Below are 27,278 nucleotides of genomic sequence, written 5' to 3'. Positions count from 1 at the left end.
TTATAGTAACTGTTTGCCAGGTAATTAAACATCTACTAAAAATTGCCCAAATCTTTAGCTTTGAATTGAACATTGTTTCACCAAAGATAGGTTCTAGATAGAAAGTCTTCTAGGTTATTTGTTTTTGAGACTTTTTCCTCTGTCTCACTCTTATTTTGTTATAAAAGTAAATTGATTTTCTTTTATGTGATTTAAGCTTGGTATGGTGACCCCTCCTGCAATCAAGACCCTCTTTCAAAACAGAGCAAAATCGACTCTCTTGAGAAAATGACTAACTTTTATAAAAAGTCTTGCTTTAACAGAATAAAAAAATGCATACATGCAACGAAGTTACTTTTATTCATTTTTACAGGAGATAGTTGTAATCATTGGATGTATTTTAGTGATGCAACCAAAACAAAGAATGGATGGGCTAATGAGTTGTTACATGAATTTGAATGCAACGTTGAAATGCTTAAGCAGGCTATGAAGGATCATAATGTGGGTTCACCTCCTAAATCCCCAACACATGCCTCTCCCCAGCACACACAAACAGGTATGTCACCAGATGGTATTGCCCTAATATTCAAATGGGGAGGGGGAAAGCAGAGAATGAGAATGTATTTTTGTAGACATTATTTCTAAGTATTATTTTAAATTCAAAAGATGTAGACTAATAGTTGTATAGATGAAAACACTTCAAAATGGTTTTATTTTTAATAATGTATATGTGTATATGTTTGTGTATGGGTTTATGCACATGTGTGCAGTGCCTGTGGAGTCAGAAGAGGAAATGGGATTCCCTGGAGTTGAATTTATAGGTAGTTGTGAGCTGCATAACATGGGTCTTGGGAACCAAACTTGTTTCCTTTGCAAGAGACTATGAGCTTTTAACTGCTGAGTCAGCTCCCTGGTCCTCAACACTTTGCACATTAGTGTAACCAATAATAGTAATATCCACTTAGAATAATTAGATTCTCAAGTGCCTTGTTAATTTTTCACTTTTAACATAGTGAGAGAGTGACTTAAAATATAATTAAAATATGATTCTTGTTTTAAAAAATGAGCATTACAAAGCATACTTATATTCGTATGTAATATCTTGTTTGAGAAATTTAGCATTCACCTGTTGTAGCTTTCTCTACAACAGAAGATGCTATGAAAAGTGATCTCATAGTGAATTGAAAGTTTTCTGTATCTCACAGAGAAAGGGACCCCTAAAGCATCTTCAGTGTTAACTCAGCCGTCCAAAGCAAAGCTGATGTCCAGCTCTGTTGTTGTTAGACTTGCAGATTTCAATATATACCAGGTATGTATTAAGTCTTCTCATTTCAAGCAACACAGGTATATAATCCCACCATTTATTTATGTAACTGTCTTGAATCAGACAAACTGAAGTCAAGGGAGTGGTACCACAGGTTGTTTCAAGTTCCGGGGCTCCCTAAGGTACACCCGGGTTCAATGCTGCACTCACACTACTCACAGAACTCACTGGAATCTGTTACATTCACTTTGATTGTAAAGAAAAAGGATACAAAGTAGAACCTGCCATAGAAATACTGCCCAGGGCATAATCTCGAAGTCTTTTGGATGTAAAATTCAGGTTGTTGATGTAGCTTAGTGGTGGAGAGCCTCCTTAGCATTCAGAGGACCCTGGGTCTCTCCCTAGCCCCACAGTGCAGATGTGTACTGCAGACATGAAGTATTGCTTTTGTGGTTGACTTAATCTTGAAGTAGACTGAAGGCAGATGACCAACGTCTTCCCTGACCTCTAACCACTAATAGGACTATCGAGTGTGACCAGCCTAACCTACAGTCTTCTGGTTTGTATACACCCATCAGTTGACATTGTGAGTAGGAAATTGCAGTTTGTGGTTATCTCTGGGGAGCATGAACAAAGCCCAGAGCTCTTCATGGAGATCAAATTTCTTACAGCACAGTGGTCTGTGTGGAAGAAACTGAAATGCCTTTTTGCTGAACTCAACTTTATAAACTGTGCTGAGAGTTTATTTATTTTTTTTTTGTGAATTTACTTTTATGTGAAGAACTCTACCCCATATGCACTGTTTTACTTAAGCTGTAATCATAATCTTCAAGAGTAACAAAATTATATTTTGCCCCCCCTTTTTTTTTGGTTTCTTGTGGCAGGGTTTCTCTGTGGCTTTGGAGGCTGTCCTAGAACTAGCTCTTGTAGACCAGGCTGGTCTTGAACTCACAGAGATCTGCCTTCCTCTGCCTCCCGAGTGCTGGGATTAAAGGCATGCACCACCACCACCTGGTTTATTTGACTTATTGTTAAAAATAAAGACATTTAGGTTCGTATAATTATAAGTTGTTCTCATTTATTGTGGTAAGTCTATTGCTTTATTTGAAAAGTTTACATTTAAGTATTCTGAAAGGCCTGATTATTTTCTCATTTTGCAGTACCTTTCTTTACAAACTATTTATAGTGCAGCTTATTTACTTGTTATTGATTTCTTTTTTTCCTTTGCAACAGGCTCTCGTGTAGCATAGGCTAGCTTGAGTTCCCTATGTAGCTGAGGCTGGCCTTGAGCTGTTTTTATTCCTGCCTCTACCTCCTGAATGCTGGGGTTACAGTCATGCATCACCACACCCAACTTTAAAGTAAACTTTAAATCTTAACATTTAAGTAAAACCATAGATAAATGAGGGAGAGTAATTACTCATAATCTCAAATTGTTCATAGTTAACGTAGTGAGGAGACTCTGTATCCAGAAACATAAGAACCACAAAAGTAAAAGTGCCAGAAAATAGGGATATTTCATCTCAATTTTTGTAACTTTTATAATTAAAATATGCTTTTGTTTTTAAGTTGACATAAGTTGTATATGCAGGGGAGTTTTTAAATTATACAGTGTAAACTGTCTCAAATCTGTGTTACAAATAACCAGAAAGTTTGATTATTTCAAGAAGAAACACTGTCAAAATGTATTCTCTTAATACTTCATATAAGACATAGACACATGTGGATCTCAGCAGGTGAAGGTGTTTACTTCCAAGCCTGACAGACCTGGCTTTGACCCCTGGGACCCACGTGATAGAATGAGAGAACTGACTTCCTGCTGCATGTGGACTGTGGCATGTGTGCACTTACACACTCATACACACACACACACACACACACCAACCACCACCACCAACAATAATGTAACAACAGTAGTAATACATGAAAAAGAAACATTCACATTTGTTGAATAAATGAAACAGAACAGTTTCCAAGCCTGCCTACTTAGCCTCAATAAATAAATGGATAAAATGTCACTGGTTGAGAATGAGTGCACTCTTTTTTTTTTGGTTTTACGAGACAGGGCTTCTCTGTGTTGTTTTGGAGGCTATCGGTCCAGCCCAGCCTCGAACTCACAGAGATCCGCCTGAGTGCACTCTTTATTATAGTGGCTCTCCTTGTCACTAAGGTTGGCCTGGATTGTACAGTGCTGGAGATTGAACTCAGGGAATGTACACACCCCCAGCCCAATGAGTACATTTCCTTGATGTAATTACAAATGATCCATTAGTAGAGAGAGTGAAAACAGTATATCCAGGGCCTTAAAAAACAATAGTTCTCTTGGAAATAATTAAGAAAACAAATTATTTGACTCAACTATTTATACTTATATTGTGTTTTACATCAGTTGTTTCTGTAAAATTGACACACTTCTATATTATTATTATTATTATTATTATTTTGTTTATTGAGACAAGGCTTCTCTGTTTAACAGCCCTGGCTGTCTTGGAACTAACTTTGTAAACAGACTGACAGATTTATTTGTTTGTTATGTATACAATACTCTGTCTGCATGTTTGCCTGAACACCAGAAGAGGGCATCAGATCTCATCATAGATGGTTGCTGGGAATTGAACTCAGGACCTCTGGAAGAGCAGCCAATGCTCTTAAGTCTGAGCCATTTCTCCAGCTCTTATTATAATTATTTTTAAATTGTAATTCACTGATAGTAAATACATTCACATTGGGTGACTGCATCACCATCCACCTGCAGTTTTCTTTTTTTCTTTTCTGTATTGCAAACTCTAGAATGCTTTCATAATAGAGAATCTATGATGAATTATAAAGAACATACTGGGCAACTATTCTGCCCTTGATTTTTCTCTGTGTCTTGAATCTGCCACTTATTTATCTATATTAACTAATCATATACAGTTATTGCTATTTTCCTGTCATTTTTAAGGCCCAAAATAGTAAGTTTACTGAAGATAGTATACAAAGTGAAGCCTTTTTTTTTTCTGGAACAGGGTTTTGCTGTGTAATAAAGTTAAGTTTTTAATTGATAAAGATCTGAATTGGCTAGTTTTCTGAAAGATTGGTGAATATTTCATTTTGAATGTTATTTTTGTACTTTTATTTGTATATTTAGCATGTTACCCACACCCTTACCCCTGCACACAACACAGCACATACGTAGAGGAGAGAGGACAACTTGTAGGACTGTTTTCCTCACCATGCGGCTTCCAGGGATGCAACTTAGGGCGTCAGGCTTTGCAGCAAGTGCCTTTACCCGAAGAGCCCGGAAGTGCTCCTAAGATTGAAAGGGATGTGTGTGTATGTTGTTAAAGTCTTTGGAAGGGGCTTTATTCTCTGTAGTCAAAGCAACCTTTCTTTCCCAGGTATCTACGGCAGAACAATGTCGCTCTTCCCCCAAAAGTATGGTTTCCTGCAACAAAAAATCCCTGTATCTTCCACAAGAAATGTCAGCTATCTATATAGAGTTCACAGAATATTACTATCCAGACGGCAAAGATTTTCCAAGTAAGAGAGCTTACCTTGTTATTGTTTGTTCATTACTGAATTTTTGGATGAATAGTTTGGGTTTTATTAATTTATGGAGGAAAATTTACTTTTATCACTGTGCTTAAGATATGCTTTTTATATGAAAATTGTCCACATTGTTAATAATTGTTCATATGTTCTTTTTTCTCTGTATTGTGGCATCTTTGATGGCAGGAATCTTCAGGCATTTGTCACTGATTTTATGTGCTTTTATCCTGCTCTTTTGTGCTTACTAGCTATTTGTTTAATGAAGTATGAATGAATGTTATTGGAGAAAATTGTCTTTTTTTTCCATTTAGGAAAATTTCATTGGCAAGTCAGAATTATAAAACTCTATTTTATTAAAAATGAAAAATTGAAGTTTCTTTTTAGCTTCCTAAAGTTAAATAGCTTTCTAAACTTTTTTGGCTTCCTGAAATTAAAATGATTATACATTTGTTTATTTGAATATTAAAAATATGTGCTTTTGTTTCTTCCTTGTATTGTGATCTTGCATGTGTGTGGTATGTCCTTAGCACAATGCATAAAATATAGACCTTCAGTGAATCTTTTGTGAGTGAAGAGATGAATGCAAGCCCCCAAATCAAATGCAGATCATTGGTAGAATATTCTTTCTTTTGGCTTTCTACATGTTGGGATTTCTTTTTCTTAATTTGATCTGAAATTCTATAAAACACTTTTAAGACTTACTTTAATATCAAAATCACATATCCATATACCTATTTGTCTGCTTCATTTGCTTATTAAATTTTTTTTAAAAAAGGTAGGGTCTCTCTGTATATTCCTGGCTGTCCTGGAGCCTGCTGTAATAGGCCAGGCTCGCCTTGAACTCCTGCCTCTACCTTTAGTATTAGGATTAAAGCATGTGCTACTGCACTGGTCACGTCACTTAAAACTTAAATTCATGTTTTATTAAACAAAGACTCCAAAAAAAGTATTTATCATGTCTATTATGTATAACAATCATGAACACTTTTAACAAAAATTTATTGATCTATGAATATCTCTATATGGTTAATGTAGACGTCAAAACAATCTTCAACATTTTTAATGTTTCTAGTTATCAGCATCCACAACACTTGAAAACCTAGCATAGCCTATGGTAACAGTCACTGTACCTGCTGCAATGTGAACAGTTCACTGTAGCTCTTCAGGATGGAAAAGGCACTCCATTCCTGCCTCTCCAGGAAGGAGAGAGCACACCATTCCTGCCTCTCCAGGAAGGAGAGAGCACACCATTCCTGTCTCTCCAGGATGGAGAGAACACACCATTCCTGCCTCTCCAGGAAGGAGAGAGCACACCATTCCTGTCTCTCCAGGAAGGAGAGAACACACCATTCCTGCTTTTGCAGGATGGAGAGAGCACACCATTCCTGTCTCTCCAGGAAGGAGAGAGCACACCATTCCTGTCTCTCCAGGATGGAGAGAACATACTATTCCTGCTTTTCCAGGATGGAGAGAGCACACCATTCCTGTCTCTCCAGGATGGAGAGAACACACCATTCCTGTCTCACCAGGATGGAGAGAACACACCATTCCTGTCTCTCCAGGATGGAGAGAGCACACTTTTCCTGCCTCTCCAGGAAGGAAAGAACACGCCATTCCTGTCTCTCCAGGATGGAGAGAACACACCATTCCTGCCTCTCCAGGAAGGAAAGAACACGCCATTCCTGTCTCTCCAGGATGGAGAGAGCACACCATTCCTGTCTCTCCAGGATGGAGAGAACATACTATTCCTGCTTTTGCAGGATGGAGAGAGCACACCATTCCTGTCTCTCCAGGATGGAGAGAACACACCATTCCTGTTTCTCCAGGATGGAGAGAACACACCATCTCTGTCTCTCCAGGAAGGAGAGAGCACACCATTCCTGTCTCTCCAGGATGGAGAGAGCACACCATTCCTGTCTCTCCAGGATGGAGAGAGCACACCATTCCTGTTTCTCCAGGATGGAGAGAGCACACCATTCCTGTCTCTCCAGGATGGAGAGAGCACACCATTCCTGCTTTTGCAGGATGGAGAGAACACACCATTCCTGCTTTTGCAGGATGGAGAGAGCACACCATTCCTGTCTCTCCAGGATGGAGAGAACACACCATTCCTGTCTCTCCAGGATGGAGAGAACACACCATCTCTGTCTCTCCAGGAAGGAGAGAGCACACCATTCCTGTCTCTCCAGGATGGAGAGAGCACACTTTTCCTGCCTCTCCAGGATGGAGAGAGCACACTTTTCCTGCCTCTCCAGGAAGGAAAGAACACGCCATTCCTGTCTCTCCAGGAAGGAGAGAGCACACCATTCCTGCTTTTGCAGGATGGAGAGAGCACACCATTCCTGTCTCTCCAGGATGGAGAGAACACACCATTCCTGCTTCTCCTCCTTAAGATTTTACGTTTCAGAAACATAGTTTCTTGCCACTTAGTGTTCTTTGTCATGTTTTCGCTTTGTGGACCTGAATTCATTTTCACGTACGTCAGGGTTAGTGTTTAAATCAGAATGCCTTAACAACAGAAGGAAGCATTATAATATGTGTTTTCCCTCCTACCACCTGAGAATGTAATGGGTGTATGCATAGTAATTATATCTTTGTAAAAGTCAGGTCATTTTTACTTACTAGGATTCCTTTACTTAATCAAAACATTTATATGCATAGGAGGTTGTTGATTTTAGACAAGTTTAGATCATTAAAGACAAGTTTAGATCATTAAAATGAATTGTGTGCCTGTGGAAACTTTGGATTTTCTTTGGACATCATTAAGATGTCTTAGCCCAGAACATAACTTTTTTAAATGTTTTTTTTAAAATTATCCATGCAATGTTCTGCTGGAATATATGCCTGCACGCTATAAGAGGGCATTAGATCTCATTATGATAGCTGTGAGCCACCATGTGGTTCCTGGGAATTGAACTCAGGACCTCTGGAAGAGAAGCCAATCCTCTTAACCTCTGAGCCATCTCTCTAGTACCCCAGAATATAATTTTAATGTTATGCAAGTTTTGCTGACAGTAATGTGCTCTGGGTATCCACCAACCTGGTAAATTTGCTTATTCCGTTCATACTATATTTTGTTACAGATTGGACTGATGAAGGAGTATCTGGATATCTAGGTCCTCATTTTACTTTCAGGCTATATATTCTGTTCCTATAGTTATCCTTCGACCAATAATCAATGTCATGTCTTCATCATCTTCAAGGCCCCTGTGAACCATCTCACTATGTACTCCTTCTGTCTTAAGTTCTCCAATTACAGGGACTTTAACCCCTGACAAGAATGGGTTAAGGGCAGAACCAGAGGTTTCAGTCCATCCTTAGCTCATGCCATTGATCTTAGATCTAAGGGAGTAAGATATATCACTGTGGAAAGACTTCATCTCTAGAATAAATGGTCTTTTTCTTTGGAACAACAAAAATCTGTATGTATTCAGCTAAGAGCGGGAGTTGGTTCTGTAGGAGGTAGTATCAATAAATTGAAAGAAGAGTTCAGTCTGTTGTTGAACTATTAGTTATAGTTACCATAAATGTGAGCCATAGTTATCAGAAACTGTGGAGAGCCTCACTTGGTATGTCACTTGTTACTGGGAAAATTGGGGTCCTCTCTCAGGATTCTTAGTTTTATAAAGACCTTATCAAGCTGTTCTCAAACGTGTAGCTTTTGTGATTAATAGAGCTGTGGTTTCAGAAGTGATATACCCTCTAATTATCAGCATTAGCCTAGTGGGAGGAAACTGAGTGTGCATTAGCAGATTACTAGAGACACTTCAGTTAGTGCTTTGCCCGAAGCACTGCTCTGAGCCTTTATTAAAGAGGAAGTGAGCTGCTCATACTTCTTCCTCTTGGGCTTTCTGCCCAGCACATCACTTTCCTAGGAAACTGCTTATTAGAGGATGCAGAGTGCGCTGCAGCTAGGAAAGGCTTTACAGACAGGTCACATGGGTCATGACATTGACACGGTAGTTTTCAAAGGTAATGGTTTTAGAAGTTTGCTTTTGTGTGACTCTGATAGTACTTTCTGTCTATACATTTAATTTTACATTAAACTATATTTTTCAGTTATTGAAGCAGTGGAAAATGTCTTGTGTCTATATTTGCTGTTAGTCACATATCTAACTTCATATGTGCTATTTATTAAGAAAGAATATCTTTTCTGGGGAAGCATTAGCTGTCTGTTCATTAATGTTTAATTTTTTTTTCTCCACAGTTCCATCCCCTAACCTGTATAGCCAGCTGAATGCTCTACAATTTACTGTAGATGAAAGAAGCATTCTGTGGCTAAACCAGTTCCTGCTAGATTTAAAGCAGAGTCTTAATCAGTTCATGACTGTGTACAAGTTGAATGACAATTCAAAATCTGATGAGCACGTTGATATTCGAGTTGATGGCTTAATGTTAAAGGTATTGTACACACAAGTGACTGCTAGAATACAGCTGTTTTATTCTGTGTGTGTGTGTGTGTGTATGTGTGTGTGTGTGTGTGTAAGAGGGAGAGAAAGAGACAGAGAGAGAGAGAGAGAGACAGACAGACAGACAGACAGACAGGATCTCACCATGCAGCTCACATAGATCAGTCCACCTGCCTTTGCCTCCCAAGTGCTGGGATTAAACGCATGTGCCAATACATCCAGCTGAGAGCAAAACCGTATTTATAGAAATAAAACTGATGGTGAATTCCAGGATATAATGCTGTGTTTAGATGTGAATAAATTAAATTATAATCTTAATTTTTATGTTGAAATTTAAGATTGAATTTTGATTTGCAGTTATAGAAAATGTAAGAGACTGCTTTTTCTTCATTTGTGTATTTATGATTTTAATTTTTCTCTAATTTCTATTCATTTGGAAATAAGCTCTAGCAGTAAAATGTAAATGTTTAGTGGGATGGCTCAGCAGGTAAAGGCTTGTATTACCTGAGTTCAATCTCCGGGTCCCACATTATGGGTGAAAAACTGACTCTGCTAGTTGTCCTCTGACTTCCACACACTCCCTATGACACTACATCAAAATAAACAAATACATAAATGGATAAATATTACAAAAAAGGTCTTTAAAAATCTTTAGTCCTTTCCCTCTTGCTACAGGGTTTATACATTTTTTTCTTCTCAAAAAGGTTAAATATACAACAAAGTTTTAAAATTGTATGAGTTGTATTTGTTCATATTATTCTATACTTCATATCCAAAGTTAACCAAAAAGTGGATTTTTACTATGGGTAACTGCTAATCTGAGCTGTGTATATTCTTTGGTTTTAAAGGGAAAAGATTAAAAGACAAAACAGTTTAGTAAATAGAGTAAGCCCTGGGCATAACTGAAAATTTACTGCAAGGTCTGTTGTTGATGGATTATGTAAGGTAACCTTTTTAAAGAAATTATACAAAGCTGGGTGGTGGTGGTGCATTCCTTTAATCCCAGCACTCAGGAGGCAGAGGCAGGTGGATCTCGGTGAGTTCAATATCAGCCTGGTATATGAAGCAAGTTCCAGGACAGCCAGAGCTATTACACTGGGAAACCCTGTCTCAAGAAACAAACAAACAAAATAAAACATTATACAAATAATACTCCACATTTCCTGGCATAAATAAAAATCTTCTCAATTTGGCATAAAGGGGCATATTCTATGACTGTTTGAGATAGGTATGAACAGTGCCTAGAAACTAAACTCCTTGCTATGAACACTCAAAGACTACATTCAGTTCACCCTTGAAAATTATTCCAGTAAAGTTTGACCCATCATCCTAGTTGTGTTTTCTTAACAGATCCCCTGCCAGTTTCTCTCGAGTGCTGGGATGACAGATGTGTGCTCTCGCATCCAGCCCAGACGACTGAGTATGATGACATCTGTCTGTCTAGACACTGTCATTTATCTCCTAAAACACTTGCATTTAAAAATCTTAACAAAATACCAGTATTGTTCTTCAGACTTACTTTTTTTTGTGAACTCATAAACACTTAAAGTTTTGAAAAATGCATCTATTTACTTATGTATTTATTCATTTATGTGCTGTAGTGCTAAGGCCTTGCAAATAATACCATGTGTTTTTACCAGTGAGCTACATCCATCGCACCTGTATTTTTCTGATTATTGCATTTAAAATACATAATCATGAGCATTGTTAATACATGTGATGTCTCACAAGACATGTATCCTCAGTGGTTAATTTGTTAACTGAATTTTTAGGAGACTCAACAGAGGGCGAAAAGGTGATTTATATCAGGAAAGGAAAGAAGTATTTTGAGGGAAAGTATCAATAAAACTAATTACAAGGCCTTGTATTTTATCCAGATTTGTAAATTGAACTAGATTGTTTTCTTTTCCAGTTTGTCATTCCTTCTGAAATGAAAGCAGGCTGCCATCAAGATCAGCCTCACACAGTATCTATCCAGAGTTCCGAAATGACCGCCACCAACACAAGGCACTGCCCAAACTGCCGGCACTCAGACCTGGAGGCTTTGTTTCAAGACTTCAAAGACTGTGATTTCTTTAGCAAAACTTATACTAGATTTCCCAAATCCTGTGACAGTTTTAATCTTCTCCATCCAATCTTCCAGAGACATGCTCATGAGCAAGACACCAAAATGCATGAAGTTTATAAAGGGAATATTATTCCCAAATTGAATAAAAACACTCTTAAGACGTCTGCTGCCAGCGATGTGTGGGCGGTGTACTTCTCCCAGTTTTGGATAGACTACGAAGGGATGAAAAGTGGAAAGGGACGGCCAATAAGCTTTGTAGACTCCTTCCCTCTGTCCATCTGGATTTGCCAACCAACGAGATATGCAGAGTTACAGAAAGAGCTCCAGACTTGTGGTCAAGTGTCTCTGAATACCTCCCAAAGTGAGTCCAGTGATCTGGCTGGCCGAATGAAGCGGAAGAAACTCTTGAAGGAGTATTATAGTACAGAGTCTGAGCCGTTGACAAATGGTGGTCAGAGACCTGCATCAGAAGCCTTCCTACGGTTTTCCTCTCCGTCTTCAGATGCGGATGTTCACGTCCTGGTCCGTGTTCATAAGCATGTCAGCATGCAGATCAATCACTACCAGTATCTGCTGCTGCTCTTCATACACGAGTCGCTCATGGTGCTTTCGGATTCCCTGCGGAAGGATGTGGAAGCTGTGACCGGCAATCCTGCTTCTCACACTTCCGTTTGCATTGGGGTTTTGCTTAGGAGTGCAGAGCTCGCCCTGCTGCTGCACCCTGTGGACCACGAGAGCACTTTGCGCTCTCCTGCTTCTGAAAGTGTGAGCCCGCTGCTTCCTGACTACCTACCCTCAGAAAATGGGGGCCTTTTGTCTTCAAAGAGAAAACAAGGTGGGAGTGGTATACATCGAATTAGAAATGCTGCTCTTAATCACATGTCAGACAACAGATCGATGAGTGTTGACCTTAGCCATGTCCCTTTGAAGGATCCTTTGCTTTTCAAGTCAGCCAGTGACACAAATCTGCAAAAAGGCAGTTCCTTTCTGGACTATTTATCAGATAAACATTTAGGGAAAATAAGTGAGGATGAAAGCAGTGGGCTTGTTTACAAGAGTGACTCAGGAGAGGTGATGGCAGAAGTAAGTCACAGAAAGGATGTGTCTTGCACAGACTCGGATAATGTCTTGAACTACAGAGATGACTCAAATAGGCTTTTACTGAATAACGGTGGTAATCAGAGTGCACCCTCAAATGCGCTAGCTGGTAAAGGAAGTGGAACTATAGAGTCTATCTTCAGAGCTGAAGATTTCTTTCCTGAAGGACCTTCAGTCCCTGAGAACCTGGAGGACAGCAAAGAAGAGGTCCCCACAGCCAGATCACTCAAATCCCAGCCATCCGTAAGGTAATGAATGGTGCTGTTGAGATGTGAATGGTTTTACTTTTGTTATTGTTGTTTCTTTGGCTTGTTTCTTTTGCTTGGGAGCAGAAAACCTCTAGTTGTGGCTTTGTTATGACTAAGAGTCTATTTTCTGAAGCTGAGGAGGCCGCTGAGCTCTTCCTACCTTTTGGTATACTTTTGGATGCTCTGTGATATGCTAGCTTTACTACAGTTGTTTTCCGTGATGGCCAGCATCTCTGCAGGGCAGGTTAGGAGTCCAGTACTCCTTTAGCCTTTGCTGGGATGACAGGGTGCACGCACTCTCCCCACAGCTATTGAGAGTATTTTAGGGTGAACTTCTTCCCTATACCTGCAGTAAGTTTCTATTAATTTTGTTTGCCAACAGTGTAAAACCTAAGGAACGTTGCCCACCCACCCCAGCTCCACTCTGTGTTTCTTACAAGAACATGAAAAGGAGCACCTCTCAGGTCTCCCTGGATACCATCTCACTGGACAGCATGGTGTTGGAAGAGCCGTTGGAGAGCGATGGAAGTGATAGCCATGTGTTGTTGGGAAAAGGTAAAGCATTGTGGTGTGAGAGTCCTCACTAGAGATGAGTACTCTTACAAGGAGTGCTGCTTGAGTCCTTACGGTTCTGTGTTCCCATTGTGTCAGGCAGAATGACTTCATTTCTCTATGTCCAGCCCTGTATTCCTAGAGTAGAGCTTCCTAGTGGCTGTTCTAATGAATCTCCTCTCTTCTGCCTTTGTTCATTTGCAGGTTGGTTGGTTTTTTGTTTTTATTTATTTTTTCACTCTATAAACAGATTATTCCCCCAAATATAAATCTGATCATGTTATTTTCCAGTTTGATCTTAGAAATGTCTCATGCTTTAAGACTGTGAATTTAGAATCCTTAATCCTTTTTGAAATTTGTCTATCTATTGGAGTGTGTTGGACAGGGTAACACGTATGCTTCATGGCATGATTGTAGAGACAGAGGACAACTTGCAGGAGTTGTTCACTCTTCCACCATGTGGATTCTAGGGATGAAACACATGTTTTCAGGCTTGGTGGCAAGCATCTTTACCCACTGATCCATCTTGCAGGTCCCACGTCTCATTTTCTTTACTGTGACAAATATTTTTCCACCTCAGATTCTCATAGCTGTGCCTGGAAAGCTGTTTTACTTTTTGTACAGTTTAGCAAACATTTTCATCATAGAATCCTTAATCCCTGGACTGTGAGGAAGACTCTAAAATGCTCTGTTAACTTCATATGCCACAGTTACAGTCACAAACACCTCTGGTGCCACCTCTGGTGCACAAGTTACTGAGCATTCCACATTGACCAGCATCAAGGTAGAAACCAAATAGTTACATAGGAGTTAACAGTGCTGAGTTGGGGCTGATGTTTTTTTTTGTCTTTGATTTGTGTCATCACATTTTTGTAATGGTTCTTTTTTTGTTTTGGTTTAGGTTTTTTTGTTGTTTTGTTTTTCAAGATAGGGTTTCTCTATGTAACAACCTTGGCTGTCCTGGAACTTGCTCTGTAGACCAGGCTGGCCTCGAATTCACAGAGATTCACCTACCTCTGTCTCCCAAGTGCTGGGATTAAAAGCGTGTGCCACCACGACCTGGTTTGTAATAGTTCTTTTATAGTATATTACAGTATTAGTCTGTGGTAGATACAAAAATTGTCTTTTTTTACTATGGATAGCTTGAGGTGTATTGAAGCACAACACGCTGAAATGTCTAGGCAGCTAGACTGTAATGGAGAACAGTCATGTGGTATTCAGTTCATGTGAGAGGTGATTTGAGAGTTGCTGTCTTGACGGAGAGAAGAGAGTCTAGTATTTAGACTGAAGCGATGCAGTGTGGGTAGATGGGAGACGTGAGGCTGACAGGACTTCCCATTGCAGCAGTAGGAAGTGTATTTGTTTATCTGATGCTTATCATCATTGTCATTGCTATTTTACCAGACTTTAGCACCTTGTCTTAGGGTTTCCGTGTCTGCAATGAAACACCATGACTACAAAACAAGTTGAGGAGGAAAGGGTTTACTTAGCATATACTTCCGTGTTGTAGTTCATCACTGAAGGAAGCCAGGACAGGAACTCAAACAGGGCAGGAATCTGGAGGCAGGAGCTGATGCAGAAATTTTAGTGGGGCACTGCTTACTGGTTTGCTCCTCATGACTTGGTCAGCCTGCTTTCTTACCGAAACCAGGACCATCAGTCCTGGAGTGGCACCATCCACAATGGGTTAGACTCCCCAATAAATCACTAATTAAGAAAATGCTCTACAGACTAGAACACAGTCTTATATGGAGGCATTTTCTCAATCGAGGTTTCTTTCTCTCAGATGGCTGTAGTTGTATCAAATTGACATAAATCTAGCCAGCACAGTATCTCTGACATTTTATTGTTGTGCTAACAGACCATAATTTGTCTGTATTTTCTTACTACTAATTGAATAAGGCTTTGCTTGAAAGAGTTAAAGGGAATAGTCCTTTTTTGATAAATATAAACATTGCTGGAACATATATCAACAGATTTTAATTTATTAATTTACTTTTATATTATTTCAGCAATTAAAAGGAACTCAAGTACAAATTGCCAGAGTCCTGCAGAGAGTGTGAACACTAATGCAAATATGCAGAATTGTGGGGAAGCCTCTCCCGATGCCATCAGTACTAACTCAGAGGGCGCTCTGGAGAGCCGTGATGACCTGGTAAGCATCTCAGGGTTCCGTGGGAAGAAATACCAACTGTGCTTCATGCTTGATGCATGCACATCTTAAGACCTTCATTTATAAGATGATAGCTTGAATGCTGGATAATTTACTTCGCTGCTTCTACTCTTGAAAATTCTTTTTGCTAATCAACTGGCTGTTCCTGAGCTTTACTGTTTTGTTTGTTTGTTTTTTGTTTTCTGAAGAAGGGAAGGGAATAGGTCTGTTCTTCATTTTTTCCATCTTCTGTCCCATTTATATTTTGACCAATATCTTAGTTCCCTTTGAGTATACTTTTTACAAGTGCGATGGCATAGATAGTAGCCAGTCCTTACAATGAATGCCCTTCTACAAATAGGAAATAGGTTGTTAGTTTCTTTTAACCCTCGTTTGACACAGTGAAGGAGTTTAGACATGCACTAGCTTTATTGAACACCCATTCATATGTGGTTATGTCATATTATTAGTCTTTTTTTTGGTTTTACGAGACAGGGTTTCTCTGTATTGTTTTGGAGGCTATCGGTCCAGCCTGGCCTCGAACTCACATAGATCCGCCTGTCTCTGCCTCCTGAGTGCTGGGATTAAAGGCGTGCGCCACCACCGCCCGGCATCATATTATTAGTCTTTGTAACCAAAGATTGAATATCCTTTGTCCAAAATTCTTGGGCACAGAGGTACTTAAATACAGAAGTACTCGAGAAATTTTGGAATTTTGACATATAAGTATGAGATATCTTGTGTATCGAACCCAATTCTAAACCCAAAATTGGTTATTTTTCACGGATTCCTTATATACATAACCTGTAGATAATTTTGTACAGTTTTTCGGTAGTCTTGGGAAGCAGCTCAATGGTATGGAATTTTTCACTCATGGCATTGCATTGTTACTTGAAAAGTAGTCGATTTCTGATTTAGAACTAGAGATGCTTAAGCTATAAAATACAATGGCTAGGCTGTGTGGGCCATGAGGGCAGCTTGAGTGACAAGTCAGAATGGTATTTGTAGAGGTTAAGATTTATTTCTTTTATTATTTGTTTAATTTTGTTTAGAATTACATGGTGTACTAACAATGCTTATACAATCATTGATAGATGTCAGTCGTGGTGTTTAAAATCACTGGCATTAATGGGGAAATTGACATCCGGGGAGAAGACACAGAAATCTGTCTTCAGGTGAACCAGGTGACACCGAGTCAGTTAGGCAACATTAGTCTTCGGAACTACCTTGGAAACCGTCCAATCGGTAAGGGTTTTCATTAAACCACTTTTCACACAAAGTACTTAAATATGTTTTAAATTTTTGGTGTTCTATTCATGACTCACTAATAGTCCTGCTTTATAATGACTCAGCTCAAGGAGGACCATATTCAATACAATACCAGAGTGAGATTTTCCTTTGCTATGTGTATGGAATTCTATATGATACAAAATGTATAGGAATAAATACAATCTTGCATAATATCAGAAAGTATGCTGTCATTTCCTATTCTGGGAGGTGGAGGTAAATTTACCATTTCTTAGGGAAAAAAAGGCTCCTGGCCTTTTGTAATCTTTGACTGATTAGAACTGACAACAGCTGGGGTTTGTCTCCAGCTTTTCTCTTCTTCTCATCCTGTCCTTGTGTGCCGTGTAGGTGTTACTATTCTGACATTAGTTGTCATAAAATAAACAAAATATCCCACTTTTTCTGTTCACAGCTAATTGACCTCAATCTTTCCATTACTAGTAGCCTTTTTTTTTATTTTTGATTTTTTGAGACAAGGTTTCTCTTTATTGTTTTGGAAACTGTCCTGGCACTCGTTCTGTAGACCAGGCTGCCCTCGAGCTCACAGAGATCCGCCTGCCTCTGCCTCCCGAGTGCTGGGATTAAAGGCGTGCGCCACCAACGCCCGGCTACTAGTAGCCCTTTAAACTGTATGTTATATAGAGCTTCTATTGAAGTTTTAAAATTTGTTTCTAAACATTGGTGTTTATCTTGGTAAACCAACTCAAATTCTTTCTTGAAACAATGTCAATCCATAAAATCCATAAATAAATGTAGTTACACATGGATTACATATATTCTATACTTTCAATCTCAAGTGTTTTTCAGGACTGTTTCAACAACATCTTGTATACTTTTACATTGTTTGAGGCTCTGATTTAATGAGGAAGGTGCAAAGTCTAAGAGTCATTTTAAGTGCTGTGGCTGCTGGGTTGAAACTGGAGAGCGTAGCTTTTCAGAGTTTATCATGAAGTTTGCTATTAAAAAGTAGGAAATGTAGAAATGCTAGTATAGTATTTGAAAATTACCCAGAAAAAGTGAAATTATGGTGCTTATCTTAGTTACACTATAGATCCCTTTAAACTAGTCAATGTTACAGTTGTTTCATGTATTCCTTTAATATGCAGTTTCTTTGTTATTTTTACTATAATCTTAATGGTATATAACGTTCTTTTTTAGTTGTGTTACAAATTTACCGTTTTTATGTTTGTTTCTTAGGTTCTGACCAGAAAGCTGTAATTCATCCCAAATCCTCTCCTGAGATTTCTCTGAGGTTTGAAAGTGGGCCTGGTGCTGTAATACACTCTTTGCTTGCAGAAAAAAATGGATTTCTCCAATGCCACATAGAGAACTTTAGTACCGAGTTTCTAACATCTTCTCTTTTGAATATTCAACATTTTTTGGAAGATGAAACTGTTGCAACTGTAATGCCAATGAAGATACAAGTTTCCAATACAAAGATAAATTTAAAAGTATGTTAAGAACTGTTTTTTTTAATTAATTTTTATTTAAATTGAAACAATCTTATTTTACATACCAGTCCCACTTCCCTCTCCCTCCAATCCTCCCATACCCCCCACCAACCCCTCCATCCCACCCCCTATTCACTCCCCAAGGAGAGTGAGGCCTCCAATGGGGGACCGTCAAAGTGTGTCACGTCATTTGGTGCAGAACCTAGGCCCTCCCCCATGTATTGAAACTGAGAGAGTAACCCTCCATAGGGAATGGATTCCCAAAGCCATTCTTACACTAGGGATAAATACTGGCTCCAGTCCCAGAGGCCCCATAGACTTCTCAGGCCTCCTCTCAGACCTCCTTACTGACACTCATGTTCAGGGAGCCTGGTTCAGTCCAATGCTGGTTTCCCAGCCATCAGTCTGGGGTCCGTGAGCTCCCACTTGCTCAGGTCAGCTGTTTGGGTTTCTCCAGCATGGTCTTGACCCCTTTGCTCATCATTCCTCCTCTCTGCAACTGGATTCTAGGAGTTTGACTCAGTGCTTAGCTGTAAATCTCTGAAGAACTAAATTTTGATTTTCATAAATGTTTACATTACCTTTTCTGGACTTCGTTTCATGTCTAAAATCATGCCTTCTCTAAATTATGTCCTCTGCTAGAATTTATGAAAGTGAAGGAGTAATCTTTACAGTGAATGTTAGAGATCTTTTTTAGAAGGGGAAAAATTGTGCAGGCAATGTTGTGACATACTAAAATTATATAGATAAATTTATATATAACTCACTAAAAGTAGAATTAACTAAAGTCATGTTTTATTCCAGTCGACTATTTTAATTTTTTTCTCTTTGAGACAGGGTTTTACTGTGTAGCCCTGGCTGTCCTGGAATTCTTTCTATAGACCAGGCTGGCCTCAAACTCAGAGACATTGGCCTGCCTTTGCCTCCTGAGTGCTGAGGTTAAAGGCGTGTGCCAACCATTTGAATACTTTAATAAGAACATGCCAATATTCCATCCCTTCCCTCCAGGATGACAGTCCCCGGAGTAGCACAGTGTCCCTGCAGCCAAGTCCTGTGACTGTCCATATTGATCATCTTGTGGTGGAGAGGAATGATGATGGCTCTTTCCACATCAGAGGTACACTACAGTGACGCCAGGAGCACCTGACACACTGACACTGAATCATCTATCTGCGTGCTGATTGTTTTGTCACCCACTGTTGGCTTTGCACAGATTGGCAGGAGTCACATTAGTCTACAATATCGATGTATAAACCCTGGAAATAACTCATCAGTAGTTAGCTTGATACCTGTTCTGCAGATGAGTCTTGAATGAAAACAAGAAAGGCTTTGTAGTTTTGTGTGACCCCACCCCGTGTCTGTGTGTCTGTGTTTCTGTGTGTCTGTGTGTCTGTGTGCCTGTGTGCCTCTGTGTCTGTGTGCCTGTGTGTCTGGGTGCCTGTGTGTCTGTGTGTCTGTGTGTCTGGGTGTCTGTGTGTCTTTGTGTCTGTGTGCCTGTGTGTCTGTGTGCCTGTGTGTCTGTGTGCCTGTGTGTCTGGGTGCCTGTGTGTCTGTGTGTCTGTGTGTCTCTGTGTCTGTGTGTCTGGGTGCCTGTGTGCCTGTGTGCCTGTGTGCCTGGGTGCCTGTGTGTCTGGGTGTCTGTGTGCCTGTGTGTCTGGGTGCCTGTGTGTCTGGGTGTCTGGGTGTCTGGGTGTCTGGGTGCCTGTGTGCCTTGTGTGCCTGTGTGTCTGGGTGTCTGGGTGCCTGTGTGCCTTGTGTGCCTGTGTGCCTGTGTGTCTGTGTGCCAGTGTGTCTGTGTGTCTGGGTGTCTGGGTGCCTGTGTGCCTGTGTGCCTGTGTGCCTGTGTGTCTGTGTGCCAGTGTGTCTGTGTGTCTGTGTGCCTGTGTGTCTGGATGTCTGGGTGTCTGTGTGTCTGTGTGCCTGTGTGCACATTGATGCCACAGTCAGCATGTGAAAGTCTGAGGGCAGCCTCGGGCATTGGTTCACCCTCACCTTCCATCTTGTCTGAGATAGTTTCTTTGTCCCTTACCACTCTTTACTCCTGGCTAGCTGCCTGCAAGCGAGGAACTTCTTTCTCTGCCTCCTACTTCCGCATAGGAACACTTGGATTATGCTGTTGTTTGTTAAGAAAAATGAAATATGCAGGTAAATAAATGGAGCTAGAAACATACATCCTGTGTGAGGTAATCAGGACCCAGGCAGACAAGCATTGCATATTTTGTTATATATGGATGCTAGCTTTGTGCTTTAGATACAGTGTTTCATGTAGAATACCCACAAAAGGTACATAGCTAGTAAGGGATCAGAGGAAGGAGTTCTTCAAGGATATAAAGGGATAAAAGGAAAGCTGGAATGGGAGGATTAGTAGGATGGGAGGACAGGATAGAGGAGGGAATATGGGGTAGTGATAACTGAGACTACAGGTCTTTTGAAAGCCATATGACCTACTGTAGAAGCTTTCTAAAATATGTGCATATATAAAAAGAATTTAAATATAGTCACCATATAATATGGAAGACAATACCCCAACTAGACATAATGTGCTGTGAAATAAAACCCTAAGAATGGAGTCCCACAATCCCCTAAACATTATAGCATATTGCCAATATAGTGTGACCAATTTGGTTACTCTCCACATTTTGAAGGATAGATCCTGTTGCTAAAGACACTGCATTTTGGTGGCATAGAATATGGAGAATTGGAACTGGCTCTCAACTGGAAGCTTCACCTCTACTAGCTAGCATCCATAGTGCTGGACAGTGCTGGACACACTACCAGAGGAGAAAAGTAGCCATCCATACCACCCAGCTCCAAACCCTGTGAGCTACAATAATGACTTTCTTGTGATATATGCCTGTTGTTGCAGTGGTTGCATGAATATTATGGCAGTAACCAACCAATTTTTCACTGATTTAATGCCAGGTCCATGAGGTAGAGCCAATACCTGGTGTTGTTAATGAGGCCAAGAACCTGAGATGAGACAGCATGGACCCTAGGGGAAAACCTACTCCAGTTCTTCCACAGGCACTTCACACACATGCACAGATGCTCTCAAATATATAAAATCAAAATAAAACAAATCTTGAAAATTTACATGGATTTGGAACATAGCCACATTTAATTTAAATGCCTGTTTTCTTTTGTTACTGTTTTGCGTTGGATTGATTTCCTTGGAGTCTATCACCAAGCCTGAAGACATATGCTTATGCCTTCCTTTAAGAGTTTTATGAACTTAGTTCTTAAATATATCTCTTAACTCAACATGATAAGGTAGAGTTGGTGGTTTCTGGTGTGTTAGGGATCACAGACATGATTTATTTCTCAGCCATATTCAATTCTCATGTATATGTAGGGAGGCTTTACTGTGTCTTGGTTGCTAGGTGGTCTTAGAGTAAATGTAAATGTTGACATTGGGAAATGGAAGTCATTCATTATTGTTGTATTTTTTCTTTTTCTTTTTTCTTTTCTTTCTTTTTTTTTTTTTTTTTTTTTTTTTTTCTGAGACAGGGTTTCTCTGTGGCTTTGGAGGCTGTCCTGGACCTCACTCGTGTAGACTAGGCTGGTCTCGAACTCACAGAGATCTGCATGCCTCTGCCTCCCGAGTGCTGGGATTAAAGGCATGCGCCACTACCACCCAGCTTATTGTTGTATTTTTTCAATATCCTTTGACTATTTGAATTCCTTGCAGTTCCATATGAATTTTAGAAATGTGATAATTTCTACACAGATACTAGCTCAGATTCTCATAGACTGTTGGGCAATATTGCCATATATCCTAACAATATTAAGTTTTCTAGTAAGTGGATCTGGGAATGTTTGGTCATCTGTTTTGGTCATCTTTAATTTTTTGCAATGATGATCTTAATTTCCAGAGTATAGGGGGTTTTGTGTTGAGAGAGGATCTTCCTTTGTAGCCCAAGTTAGTCTGGAGCTTGGAGTCTCCCATCTGGCCATCTGGAGTTGGGTTACAGACATGCACAGCTGCACCTGGCTCAGAGGATATGTTACATTGTTTTCTGAATTTACGTGTCTTTTCTCTAAAAATATGTTTTTGGATGGTTCTGGGGGTTGAACACAGGGCTCATGCCACTTTGGAAGACATTTTAAATGGAATTATGTTTTCCTTTTTTGAGACAGGGTTTCTCTGTGTAATAATAGCCCTGGTTGTCCTGGAACTCAGTTTGTAGACCAGACTGGCCTGGAGCTCACAGAGATATGTTTGCCTCTGCCTCCCAGTGCTGGGGTTAAAGGCGTGTGCCATCATGCCCAGTTTGGAATTATTTTCTTAATTTCATTTTAATATTATTCTATATAGCAGTACATATAGTTCATTTTTGTGCTGCTGATTAAAAAAAATCCTACAGCCTTGCTGAACAGAATTATTAGTTTCAATTGTTAGCTATTTATTTAGACTTATTTATTTTATGTATAGCAATGTTTTCTTTGTATGAACATCTGCACACCAGAAAAGAACATCAGGCCCAAAGAAGACAGTTGTGAGCCTCCATGTAGATGCTGGGAATTGAACTCAGGACCCCTGGAAGAACAGCCAGTGCTCTTAACCACTGAGCCATCTCTCTAGCCCTCCATTTTTTTTTGTAGTCAATTGCTTAATTTTGTGTGTATATGTACAAGATCATATCACCTATAAGTGTCTTGCTCCTCTCTTTAAGTCTGGATGTCTCAATTTCCTTCCCTGCCAATTGCAATGGCTAAGAACCTCCTGGGTAGTATTGAGGTTGTAAGAACACACATTCTTGTTCTGTTCCTAATTTGGACAAAGAGGAAAAGTACCACTGAGTATACAGCTGTGGGGTGCCTATCAATACTCTTCAATCACAATGAGAATACAGCTGTGGGGTGCCTCTCAATACCCTTCAATCACAATGAGAATACAGCTGTGGGGTGCCTCTCAATACCCTTCAATCACAATGAGAATACAGCTGTGGGGTGCCTATCAATAACCATCATATTGAGAATACAGATGTGAGGTGCCTCTCAATACCCTCCATCACATTGAGTAAGTTACCTATACTTTTATTGTGGTAAGGTGTAGGATTTTTTTTACCGAGTTTTTTTTTAAATAGAGTTTTTTTTTTTTTTTTAAGGTGTGGGATTTTTATAAGTGCCATTTTCCTGTTTTGGTTTTCTTCTCTACATAGCCCTGGCTATCCTTGAACTCACATCTGGAGCAGGCTTCCCTAGAATTTACAAACATCTGCTTGCTTTTGCCTCCAAGTGCAGGATTCAGGACATGTGCCACCATGCCAACCCTCAGGAGCCTTTTCTATAGGCTCTGAAGTAGTCGCATAGCTCTATCACTCTGGACATATATAGAATGATTTGAAATTTAAAAAAACTGTAAGGCAGTTTTGCATTCCTTACTACATGCCCAGTGTCTACTCATGTTTTATATGTGGTGTAGTCACTTTACTAATGTTTTTAAAGGTTGTTTATGTTTCTATCACAAGCATCTTGATCACATTTTTTAGGTTCTTGGCATGTTGTTATTGTTTTGTGATCTTTTGAAAGAGTGAGATTTTTATTTTGCTGTGTTTTTTCTTTCCCTATTTTTCTATCACATATTATTGTCCTCATACTAACAGATATATTCTCATTTTAAAATTAGTTTTTCATAATAAAACTTAATGATTTGTCAAATGACTTGAATTGTTATCTAAGCTTTTGTTTGTTTGGTCAGATTCTCACATGTTTAACAATGGAACTGATTTCCAAGGCGACGCCGATGCCAACCGTGACTCAGTGGTGCTGAGCAGCGGGAAGTGTGATGTAAGGAAACAACACAGTGTCACCCAGGCCACTCAGACAAGCCCAGAGGTCCCTTGGCCTTCTCAGTCCATCAGCTGTCCTGAACGCTCCTTTGATTTTACAAGGGAACAGGTAATAGGAAATTCTAGCACTTGGTAATTACTAAAATACTAGCAGTAAAACCCCTTTGAAGTATTTACATAACGCATATTGATGACCTGCTATACGTAAGCCTGAGATGTTGAGCAAGGTAAGAAACATCCGAATTCCTTCTACCTTCTTGAAGTACTGTCAATATTTTTGTCCTTTCAGAATCTCACTCATTCTTAAAAAATTAGTTTTCAAGTGTGAATACTGTATTTCACTTAGCATTGCAGAACATGTTTCTCATGTTATTACATTTGCTTCCAGCCTATTTCAGTGTCTGGATGTAGATATATTATCACTTCTGAACCTTCTGGTTGACATTTCTTAATATGCAAGTTGCTTCTGATTGTTTGCAAATATAAATAAACAAAATGTTCTACAGAGTCCAAGGACTCACTGGATGACAACTCTGACCGCGTAGACACTGAACACTGTAATTGATGTGGGTACATACAAACCGCCCTTAGTTTTTATTGTATCTTCATATGTTGTTCTCTGAGAGGGCAAAATCTTGAATAAGTCTTAGAAAGTTCTGATCCCTGGAAGAAAATGCCTATTGGAATACTGAGCATGTAAATCTGGAGATGAGGAGAGAGTTGCTCTGGGCCCGGCTAGCTCTTTTCTATGATCCAGTCGAATCATGTAGATAGAAAAGGCCATCTAAAAGTGACTTACATAAAAGTGAAAGTGACCAGCTGTGCAGTCTAAGGCACTGTGAAAACTCGGGATTCCTGTAAGAGATGAAAGAGGAACACGGTGGAAGCTGTAAGGTTGAGGGGACTGACGTAAAAGCCAGAGGACAGAGGCTCATAGAGGAGGAAGGAGGTCAGCTGTGACTGAAGACACAGCGGCCCAAGGATATTACAGCGAAACAGTGTCACTGTTACATTTGGAACTGAAAAGGTAATTCATATTTGAATTACTGGGTCAAAATTTAGGAACACTTTTAATTGCATAGTAAGTGCTTTCAAACAGCACCTGCAAACAATTTCAGCACAAGGGGACCGTCACCAGCACTTGGTGTTTTACTGTCCCAAGTGACACACATGAATTAGTTGTATTTTCTGGAAGTGATTACAGTCTCTCGTTTTCCAAATGTGTTTCAGCTCATGGAGGAAAACGAGTCTCTTAAGCGGGAGCTGGCTCAAGCTAAAATGGCTCTCGCGGAGGCTCACTTGGCCAGAGATGCTCTTCTCCATCAAATGAAGAGGATGGCCCCTCAGTAGCTGGAGTGGCCGCAAGAACCGGACTGCAGCTCTGGAGGAGGAAGGTGGTGTCACAAACATGGCTGTAACCAGTTAGTGGGAGAGTTTCCTTTACATGAAAATAAAACAAAACGGAGTGTGGTGAAGTGATGACTATTCCAGACTCAGTTTAGAAAACGTTGGGTGCGAGCGGTGCAGTCTGCTGGTGTGGTCCAGAGAAGGACGCACACACTGTAAAACAGTGGAAACTGTTGGTTCCTAATTTCAGTGTCTCATTATAAACATGTCAAAAAAAATGAAGACCTGTTGTGCTCATGCAGATTGCTGAATTTATTTCTTTTTGTTAATAATTTACTATTATTTACAAAAGAAAATCAGATGCTTTTAGGGCTAATGTAAAAGAAGGCTTACATTTTAAATGCTTTAAAATTATGTACTTAAATCTATAATTATTTAATTGCTGTAAAAAGTCCAATCAGATTAATAAATTATATAATTACTGAGTTTACAAACTGAAAACTCTTGACCCTGCTGAGCTTATAAAGTAACTTGAAAATGTGAAAAGAAGGGCACCTTAAATGATGGATAACGTTTCAATAAGGTACAAATGTAAAATAAAAAGCACAACTCTTAGAGTATGTGGGCGATTGACTTAAAAGCATTACTTGTACATTCCATTAAATGTTCAGTAGAAGTAAAAAAAAACAATTTATCTTGCTATATTTGGCAGTATTTGTAACTATTAAATTTTAATCAAAACTATTTTAATATTTCTTTATCTTTCTTCTTTAAGGAGAATGTTTTCACATAATTTGTTTTTCACTCACATAAAACAATTTCATACCATTCCTGTAGTATCATATTACACATGTTTTCTCGTATAAAAATATAAAGCTAGTTTTGATTAAATTTCTGTGATGTGTGTCTATGTGTGTTTACATGTGTGCACACACATACACACAATCTTCTATAAGAGTGATTGGTAAATTTTGAATTCTATTTTCTAGGGGTTAAGGTTGAAAACAACATGAGAGAATCTTAATTATGCATTATGAAATAAAAGTACATGAGTATTTTAAGAAACAGGTTTTTGAAGACAATATATTTCTGATAGAATTAAAGTTAAGTGGTGTCTATTTTAAACCTCACATTCCTAAATATAAATATATCTAAGATAAGCCACGAGACAGCTGGACTGTTCTTTCTTAAAGGTACTTGGGAACCCTGGCCCTCGCTGTGACATTTATGGTGCTTTGTTGTTGGCAGGACTTATAGCCATCCCTGTACCTGAGAACTAGACAGAAACTACATACTTTATTACATTGTGTGTTGGACTGATACAAATTTTATTGTGAACAGTATTTACCCTCCCTTTCCCCATATCTTCCCTTTCAGTTGGCATCATTTAAAAGTATGGACACTGTTTGACAGCCAACATACAGCCAAGAACAAATAAAATTGTCACTATCTTACCTCAGAGTATTCACACCATCACGCTATACTCTGTTACTCTAACCTGTATGTAGCCTTAGAGTAAGTGCAAAGGTCTACTTAGAGCTTTAGAATATAGAGCCTGCTAACTTTTGATGTCTAGGCATGTACTCAGCACAAGCAGATCATACAGGAGATGGATGGGACATGAACTGAGCTGACACTGTTTCTCAGGATTGACCTATTCTGCATAAATATAAAACTTTTCTATGGTATAATGTTATATTGCTTAATGTTACTAGACACTGAATGTTTCCTTATTCCCTTAAAATGTATTTGGCTTTCCCAAGAAATCATATAAACAACAGAGGTGATAATATTCTGGAGCATTCCAAATGCTTTGTCTGATTTTTGTTCTTTTAATTTATAAAAAGTACTGTTTTCATAGTGGGTTAAGATTCAGGAAAGTCTCCACAATGATTCTCGTAGTTTCTACTGCAGATGTGGAGGGTTGGTGGGACTGAGTTGTTGGAAATGTGAAAGAATAAGTTGACTAAAGTGATGCTTAAGAATAAGTTGACTAAAGCATAATTGATACTGTGGTTCTGATTTAAGCGAGCTATTATGTATTTTTATTTTACATAGTCTTTCATTTGCAGACTTTGCCAAGCAGGGATGAAGGGATGA

The 27,278-nt window shown here is 39.3% G+C and overlaps 1 protein-coding gene across 3 annotated transcripts in view; it reads left to right on the top strand.

The window, feature by feature from the left end:
* Uhrf1bp1l (UHRF1 binding protein 1 like) overlaps positions 1 to 26,970 on the top strand; it is an 80,716-nt gene extending 53,746 nt beyond the window's left edge. For all 3 annotated transcript variants that reach the window (XM_040755087.1, XM_040755086.1, XM_040755088.1), the window contains 12 exons: positions 353 to 535; positions 1,185 to 1,288; positions 4,624 to 4,765; positions 8,982 to 9,175; positions 11,096 to 12,597; positions 12,980 to 13,152; positions 15,162 to 15,304; positions 16,396 to 16,546; positions 17,786 to 18,039; positions 19,048 to 19,156; positions 23,741 to 23,940; positions 25,062 to 26,970. In XM_040755087.1, coding sequence (XP_040611021.1) covers positions 353 to 535; positions 1,185 to 1,288; positions 4,624 to 4,765; positions 8,982 to 9,175; positions 11,096 to 12,597; positions 12,980 to 13,152; positions 15,162 to 15,304; positions 16,396 to 16,546; positions 17,786 to 18,039; positions 19,048 to 19,156; positions 23,741 to 23,940; positions 25,062 to 25,181 — 3,275 coding nt within the window. In that variant the 3' untranslated portion in view covers positions 25,182 to 26,970. The remainder of the gene's footprint in view (positions 1 to 352; positions 536 to 1,184; positions 1,289 to 4,623; positions 4,766 to 8,981; positions 9,176 to 11,095; positions 12,598 to 12,979; positions 13,153 to 15,161; positions 15,305 to 16,395; positions 16,547 to 17,785; positions 18,040 to 19,047; positions 19,157 to 23,740; positions 23,941 to 25,061) is intronic.
* Positions 26,971 to 27,278: the final 308 nt, after the last annotated feature.

Source organism: Mesocricetus auratus, unplaced genomic scaffold (assembly GCF_017639785.1).
Source record: "Mesocricetus auratus isolate SY011 unplaced genomic scaffold, BCM_Maur_2.0 Super-Scaffold_100011, whole genome shotgun sequence".
Taxonomy (NCBI): Eukaryota; Metazoa; Chordata; class Mammalia; order Rodentia; family Cricetidae; genus Mesocricetus; species Mesocricetus auratus.
The sequence above is the reverse complement of the archived record's forward strand: the minus strand, read 5'-3'. Positions and strand labels throughout refer to the sequence as shown.